At 40.4% G+C, this 7,303-nt stretch overlaps 1 protein-coding gene across 1 annotated transcript in view; it reads right to left on the bottom strand.

Moving 5' to 3' along the window:
• LOC109920950 (ubiquitin carboxyl-terminal hydrolase 33-like) overlaps window positions 1–6,763 on the bottom strand; it is a gene marked incomplete at its 3' end in the record, with an annotated part of 16,262 nt that extends 9,499 nt beyond the window's left edge. Inside the window, exons 1-3 of the mRNA XM_048593553.1 lie at window positions 6,643–6,763; window positions 5,164–5,217; window positions 5,009–5,071 (exon numbers count right to left, since the gene is read on the bottom strand). Coding sequence (XP_048449510.1) covers window positions 5,009–5,071; window positions 5,164–5,217; window positions 6,643–6,723 — 198 coding nt within the window. The remainder of the gene's footprint in view (window positions 1–5,008; window positions 5,072–5,163; window positions 5,218–6,642) is intronic.
• Window positions 6,764–7,303: the final 540 nt, after the last annotated feature.

Here is a 7,303-nt window from a genome sequence, read left to right as displayed (position 1 = left end):
AACCCCCTTCCCCTCCCCCTTTTCTGATGAAGGGTCTAGGCCCGAAACGTCAGCCTCTCTGCTCCTATGATGCTGCTTGGCCTGCAAGCCCTGCACCTTGTTGTCTTAGATAACGTCATGGTTGGCCTCAGTTATAGAACTGACCCTACCAGCAATGAGCCTTCAGACAACAGCTTTTATAATAGTATATTTGCAAGGCCATTTGTAATAAAATACAAAAGAATCACTGAAAGTAACCATTGCATCCACAAATTACATCCAGTTGGAAAAGACTTCACCACCACAAACCAGTAGAACTGAGTGGAAGGAAAAACCATTCTCTCGTTCATTATTGTGTTATTATCTACCTTGTAGAATGCATGCAACCTGTCCCAAAACACAAGATAAAACAAAATCACAATTCTGCAAGTAGGAGATAATTAGATTAATACTGCTACTTTTAGGTGAAGACACCAATTCGGCCCCCACAAATCACCCAACTCTATTCTCCAGACACCACCCACACCCACCACCCACCACTTTAAATGATCAACCAGCCCATTGGAAGTTAGTGGTCATTGTGGACTTACAAACCAGTGACAACCACTGTCTTGAGGCAAGTGCGGGAGAAAAATTAGTGATTCACCTGCGTCATCGCAGTTCAATAGGAATCTGTTTTTAGTGTTATCATTAATGCCAGAATGGAAACTTTCTGGGTTTTTAAATCAATGAATAATGAGATGATCTTTTAGCCTGTCATTTGCAGCATCCAGAAAATAAAAATTATGGATTTCTAAAGCTTTGAAGAAATAGTGATCATTAAGCTTTGGCAGCTGTCTATTGAATACTGGTACATCCCCTCTTCTTGCTGCTCTCAAAGTTGGAACATACATTGTTACATAGAGAACAGAGAGAAAATACAATGTGGAAAGCCTGACAGTAAGCATTATACTCTGCATTTTTTTTCTGATAATGCTCCTGAAGAACCCATGAGATGTTTTGGCATTTATGTTAATTTTACTTGATCAAAAGGCATTTTAAAGAATAGGCGTCAAACGAGCATGACAAGGATAAGAAGAATAAAAGGGGGACAAGAAATACAGTAACAATTTCTACTGTGTACTACATGTAGAATGTAATGAAACATCAAGCCGCTTCACAGGTGCTTCATAAAACTAAGTATGACAGAGAGACACATAAGGAGATATCTCACCAACATTTGATCATCTGGCCCAAGAGGTAGGATAAGGAAAAGTGCCTCAAAGGAAGGAAGCAATGTAAAGTGGCACAGCAGCTTATGGAGGGGGCTAAACACCATGGAGATAGGTAGTTGAAGACACAACCACCAGTGGTGGAGAATTAAAACTGGGCATACGCAAGAGGGCCAAATTAGACCAGCGCAGATATCTGAGAGGGTTGAGACCCTGAAAGTGATTATCGACATACAGAGACTGAGACCATGGAAATATTTGAAAAACGAGGATGAGAATTTTAAAATCAAAATGTCATTGGGCTGGTTGCTAAAGGCTAATGATCACTATGGAAAGAATGTTTTTGAGTGAACAGACAACATGGTTAGTGCAAAACACCAAAGGTGGAGGAGAGGTGGAGTGAACAGAAATAAGAACAGTGAATACACACTGGAGAAAGTCATAAACAGCATTGAGACATTTGTAAGCAAGGACTTTTGGAACTCAAGGAATGGGTAATAGGGAGCAAGACTGGTAAAAGAACTGCAGTGGTAGGCTGATCATTCCTAGTCAGAACTGTAACCATTCAAAAGTTGTTAAAGCAAATTAATTTGATTCCATTTGTAACATTTAAAGGGGGTATTGACAACTGTCTTGTCAAGTTGGAATGAACTTTGGTTAGGCCTCAGCTGGGGTATTGCACTTCAGGAAAGATATAAAAGCTTTAAAGATTACATAAGAGATTTATCAGAATGTTACTGATAACAAAGGATATGATTTCAAGGAGTGGTTGGAAAAGCCAGCAATGTATTCATCAGAAATGTTGTTATGGTGATTTCAGTGCTTCATGATGTTGAGGTTCACAATAGATAAAGAAACATTATTTCCTTTTCCAATAAAGAGGTCATAGTTTTAAAACTGTTTATGAAAAAATTTAAAGTCTTTTAAGAGATCATCTATACTTCCCACTGCATTGGGAAGGCAACAAACACAATCAAAAACCCCTCCCACCCTGGTTATACTCTCCTCCACCCTCTTCCGTCGGGGAGAAGTTATAAAAAAGATTGCATACATGTATGAACAGCTTCTTTCCCGCTTTTATCTGACTTCTGAATGGACCTCTTTAATATTAAGGTTGAGTTTTCTCTGCACCTTCTCAGCAGCTGTAATATTGTATTCTGCACTCTGTTCTGTTACCCTGCTGCACTTGTATATACGACCTGCCTGTAAAGCACGTAAAACATCAGTTTTCACTGTACCTTGGCACACGTGACAGTAACAAATCAAATTAATCAAATCACCCTCTACCTCTTCCCAAAAAAAAACACAAAAGTTGTCAGGATCTGGAAACCTGTACTAATAAATGAAACATATTAAACAATTTTTAAAAAATGGATGGAGTCACGATTGGGGAAGTTCAAGGGTAATGGACAAGCAGGAAAATGGAGCTAAGCCTAACTGCCCTTCATCCAATTTTTTTTTTAAAGGGCAAAGTTTTAAGCTTCCACTACCTTCCCAGGCAGTGCATTCCAGATTCACATCATCCTGAGTGATGCCCCTGCCCTGATCCCAAAACTATATAATCATTGAATCCCTACAGTGCAGGAGCATTCAGTTCGAGTCCACATCGATTCTCCAAAGAGCAAACTCTACACTATCCCTGTAACCCTGCAGTTCCCACGGCTAATCCACCTAACTTGCACATCCCTGGACACTATGGGCAGTCAATCCACCTAGCCTGCACATTTTTGGACTGTGGGAGGAAACTGGAGCACTCAGCGGAAACCCGCATAGACACGGAGAACGTGCAAACTCACTTGTGCTATGAGGTAGCGGTGCTAACCACTGAGCCAACATGCCGCCAATCTGTCCCTTCGTGATTGACCCCTCAAACAAAGAGAACAACTGCTCTTTATTCACCTGGTTCATACACCTCATAATCTTATGCACCTCAATCATGTCAGGCCCACTCAGTTTTCTCTGTTCCAAGAGAAACAATCCAAGCCTATCCACTCTCTCCTTATAGCTCATCTTCTCCATCCCAGGCAACATCCTGGTGAATCTGCTCTGTACTCCCTCTATTGCTATCACATCCTTCCTGTAGTGAGGTGACCAGACTGCATGCAGTACTCCAGCTATGGCCTAACAAACACTCTGTACAACTCCAACATTACCTCCTGGCTCTTATACTGTATGCCATGCCTAATTGCCCCAAGATTCCTCTGTTCTTCTAAGCTACAGAGTGTCCTGCCATTCATTAAATACTCGTTCACCTTGCTCTTCTTCCAAAGTACATCAGGGTTAAATACCACTCACCAGTGTTCTGCACATCTGACCAACCCATCTATATCTTCCTGTTAAACATTCTACCAATCTTGCTATTGTCAGCAAACTTGCTTAACATTCCCCCCACATTTTCATCTATGTATATAACAAACAAGAGTCCCAAGTACTGATCCTGTAATACACCGTTGGACACAGGCCTCCAGTCAAATGAACTACCCTTTGAGTTCTATTACTAAGCCAGTTTCTGATCCATCTCACCAGGTTTCCCTGAATTCCATGTGCTTTAGCTTTCTCAATCAGTCTCCCATGCGGGACCTTGTCAAAAGCTTTGCTAAAATCCACATAAACTACATCAACTGAACTTCCCTCCTCCATACACTTGATCACATTTTCGTACAGTTCTGACAAATTTGTTTGGCATGACCCACCTCTGCCAAAGCCATGCTGACCATCCCTAATTAGCCTACGCCTTTCCAAGTGGATTTTAATTCTCTCTTTCAGAATTTTCTCCAATAGTTTCCCTAGAACAATTTTGTGCAAATATCTTCAAAATGATGGTCTGTAATTTCTTGATTCATCTCTACTCTTCTTGAAAAGTGGAACTGCATTAGTTGCCCTCCAGTTCTCAGGCACATCCCCCGTGGCCAGACAGGAATTAAAAATTTGTGTCAGAGCTCCTGCCATTTCCTGCCTCATCATCCACAGCAACCTGGGATACAATTCATCCGTGCCAGAGGATTTGTCTATTTTTAAGCCCAACAGAGCCTTCAACACCTCCCCGTTTCCTATATCAAACTGTGCAAATTCCTCATAGTCCCCCTTCGCGAATTCCGCACTCACGTTCTCCTTTTCCAGAGTCAAGACTGAGGAAATGTATTCCTTTAAAACCCTTCCAATATGCTGAGGCTTTACACACAGGTTTCCCTATCGGTGCCTACTGTTTCCCTGGTTAACCCCTTCCTTTTAATGTAATGTATTCAAAAAATATCTTAGGATTCTCCTTAATCCTGTTCACAAGTGCTTTTTCATGTGAGCATCACTGGTTTGGCTAAGTTATTGCCTGTTCTTAACTACCATGGAGAAGGCAACGGAGAACTGCCTTGAGCTCCAGTCATGTGGTGTAGGTACAACTGCAATGTCAATATTATAGAGTGATGACAAAAGGTGGCTTAAAAACTTTTGGAAAAAATACTATCAATATATGAATGATACCACACATTTGTGGTGCATTCCAAAAACTGATAACCTATTTACGTTCTGCTTCATATGCCCTTTCAGGTGAACATAAAATATCCCACGGCACTCTTCTGAAAAATAACCAGGGCGTTTTTAATGACTTCTTGATCAATATTTAGATTAATTGGTCATTTGTCACATATGGGGGCTTATTGTGCATTAACTACTTGCAACACTTGCTACATCACAACACTTACTACATTTTAACAAGTGCTGAATTGGCTGTAAAGTGCTTTGGGATGTTTGAAGGTTGTGAAATACACTGTAGAAATGTGAGTCTTTCTTCTTTACTCATAAAAGCAAAACTTCATGCCTACCTGCGAATGAATGGTGCTGTGATCAGAGTGGGATTCTCCACATCCAACATAGGAACAGCCATTCTGTTAACAAAGGAAAGAAGCTCAAAATGAGAATGAACAATTTTCAACACCATGCAGAGTGCATTATACCCACAGATCGCATAAAACCTTACCTCCAGACATGCCCATAGGTTAGGCCCTCCAACTTTACAGTCTTGACAAGTACCCTACACAGACACAAAAAGAGAATATAGATATTTCTGTAGAAAGGCATGGACATAAAAGTGCATCCCTTGTGCTAATGTTAGAAGTGAGGTACAATGGAATATACAGCAAATTTAATTAATCCAACCCTTATTGTTTGGACTACAAAAATTGGGGCTCCTTATTTCTTCTCTTCCTGTAATTTCCAGGATTTTGACAGACATGTTTGGAATCCTTACTGTATATTTTCCATGGTGATCCATATAGTCCTGAAGCAGAACATGGCTTACTCAATTTGGTCTTTTACAAAGTGATCCCAAAATTGTTTTTTTTTTTGAGGTGGACAATATGAACGTTTCTCCAGGCAGATCATGCAAGTTCTGGTCCTTCATTTAAACCCACTGTTCTGGCCAGTTTGAGAGTTTCAAGGACTGGATAAGTGCATAATGAATTCATGGTTTCAACTATGCCAGGAACGAAAAGGTACAGGATTGATCACCTGAGGCATTCTGTTGGTGGACAGGAATTGTTAACTATTCAATCTCCTTTCCATTAGCAATGGACTCAAATAATATTGAGGTATAAGTTCTGTTCAATCATTGGAGACATGACTGAATCAAAATTGCACTCATGTACAAAATCTACAGTAGGAATCAATGCAGTACAGGAGTACTACACTGTTGGGCTACTGTCTTTTAAAGGAGACACTAAACTTAAGCCCCTCTGATAGGTATACACGATGGCAATGATTCCATTCAAATAACAGAAACTTATCTCTCTCCAACATTTGTCCCTTTTCTTGCACTACACAGATCTGATTATTGTTATATTGCTTTTTGTCGGGCTTTATGTGCAAATTCCCAACTGTTTCCCCTACATTATAGGAGTGACTATACAGTATTTCACTGCTATAAAGCAGTTTGCAATATTCTGAGGTTGCAAATGATGCTATCTTTGTCCCAATTGTCTCACTCCATCAGAAGTGTTTAGAACTGTTTAGATCTGTTCAGAAAATGAAGGGTCTAGCCCCGAAACGTCAGCCTTCCTGCTCCTCGGATGCGGCTTGGCCTGCTGTGTTCATCCAGCTCTACACCTTGTTATCTCACATTTGCCTAATGCATTTTTCCATTGATGCAGCTGGAACAGTGGCAATAAGTTTTCATGAGTGAATCTCAGAGATCACATGGGCATCAAGCAGGGTAAGGAAATACTCTGCTAAAGTGATACTGCTCACTGTCCTTCACACAATACAGTGGAAAGGACCTGAGCAGTTTGTTTAGTAACAAGGAGCCCACGTCTTCCCAAGGGTAACACAAAAATAAAATTGGCAAAAGAAAAGTAAATTTACTGGGTGCTTGAGGATGTGTGGGGTGTGAGGATGTGTGGAGTGTGAGGATGTGTGGAGAAATGAAGATTTGTCCCCGAAAAAGGAGATTTATGCGACTTACATGTGATTTCTCGATTAGTTCGTCTTTTGTTACTTCGCCCACTGATTCCAAGTGAATACAGTCGCCAGTTAGATGCGACATCTTCACAGCAACACCCTCCTGCAGGCTCCAGATTCAGCGCTACTTACACAACAGGGAAAACAATTGCAGTTAAAAAGATAATACTATTTTGAGAAGAATACAACTGCTTGTTAAAAAGCAAAAGCTTTCACAAAAACACAACACCTTAAGGTTGGAATATTAGCACTCTACTTACTGCAAGTGGCCTAGCAGTGAGTCTGCCATATCCTGCATTTTATAAAAAGATCAAAAGGATTGCTCCATAAATGATCTTACACCATACAGATACTGCATCAACTTTAAACCAAAGAATATTGCAAAAGGGTTTGCTTGTATATTTTTTAAAAATCGTATTTAAGCCATTGAATGTAGTGTATATTACTCTATGATGTCAGCGTCAATATGAAGCTCTATTTTCTCAGTGCTCATATTTTACTTTGCTCCACAAACATATCACATCCGGCCTCTGGATTCAAATGACAAACTCTGCATCAGTGAAGAAGAAAGCAACCAACCAATTCCAATGTATTTGTGTAAACATACGAAAGGGAGACAGCGGCACAGTGCTAACACCACGGGACTAGTAATCCAGAGGCCCAGG

The sequence above is a fragment of the Rhincodon typus genome, unplaced genomic scaffold (genome assembly GCF_021869965.1).
Source record: "Rhincodon typus isolate 14 unplaced genomic scaffold, sRhiTyp1.1 hic_rhity00003092, whole genome shotgun sequence".
NCBI classification, from domain to species: domain Eukaryota; kingdom Metazoa; phylum Chordata; class Chondrichthyes; order Orectolobiformes; family Rhincodontidae; genus Rhincodon; species Rhincodon typus.
The sequence above is the reverse complement of the archived record's forward strand: the minus strand, read 5'-3'. Positions and strand labels throughout refer to the sequence as shown.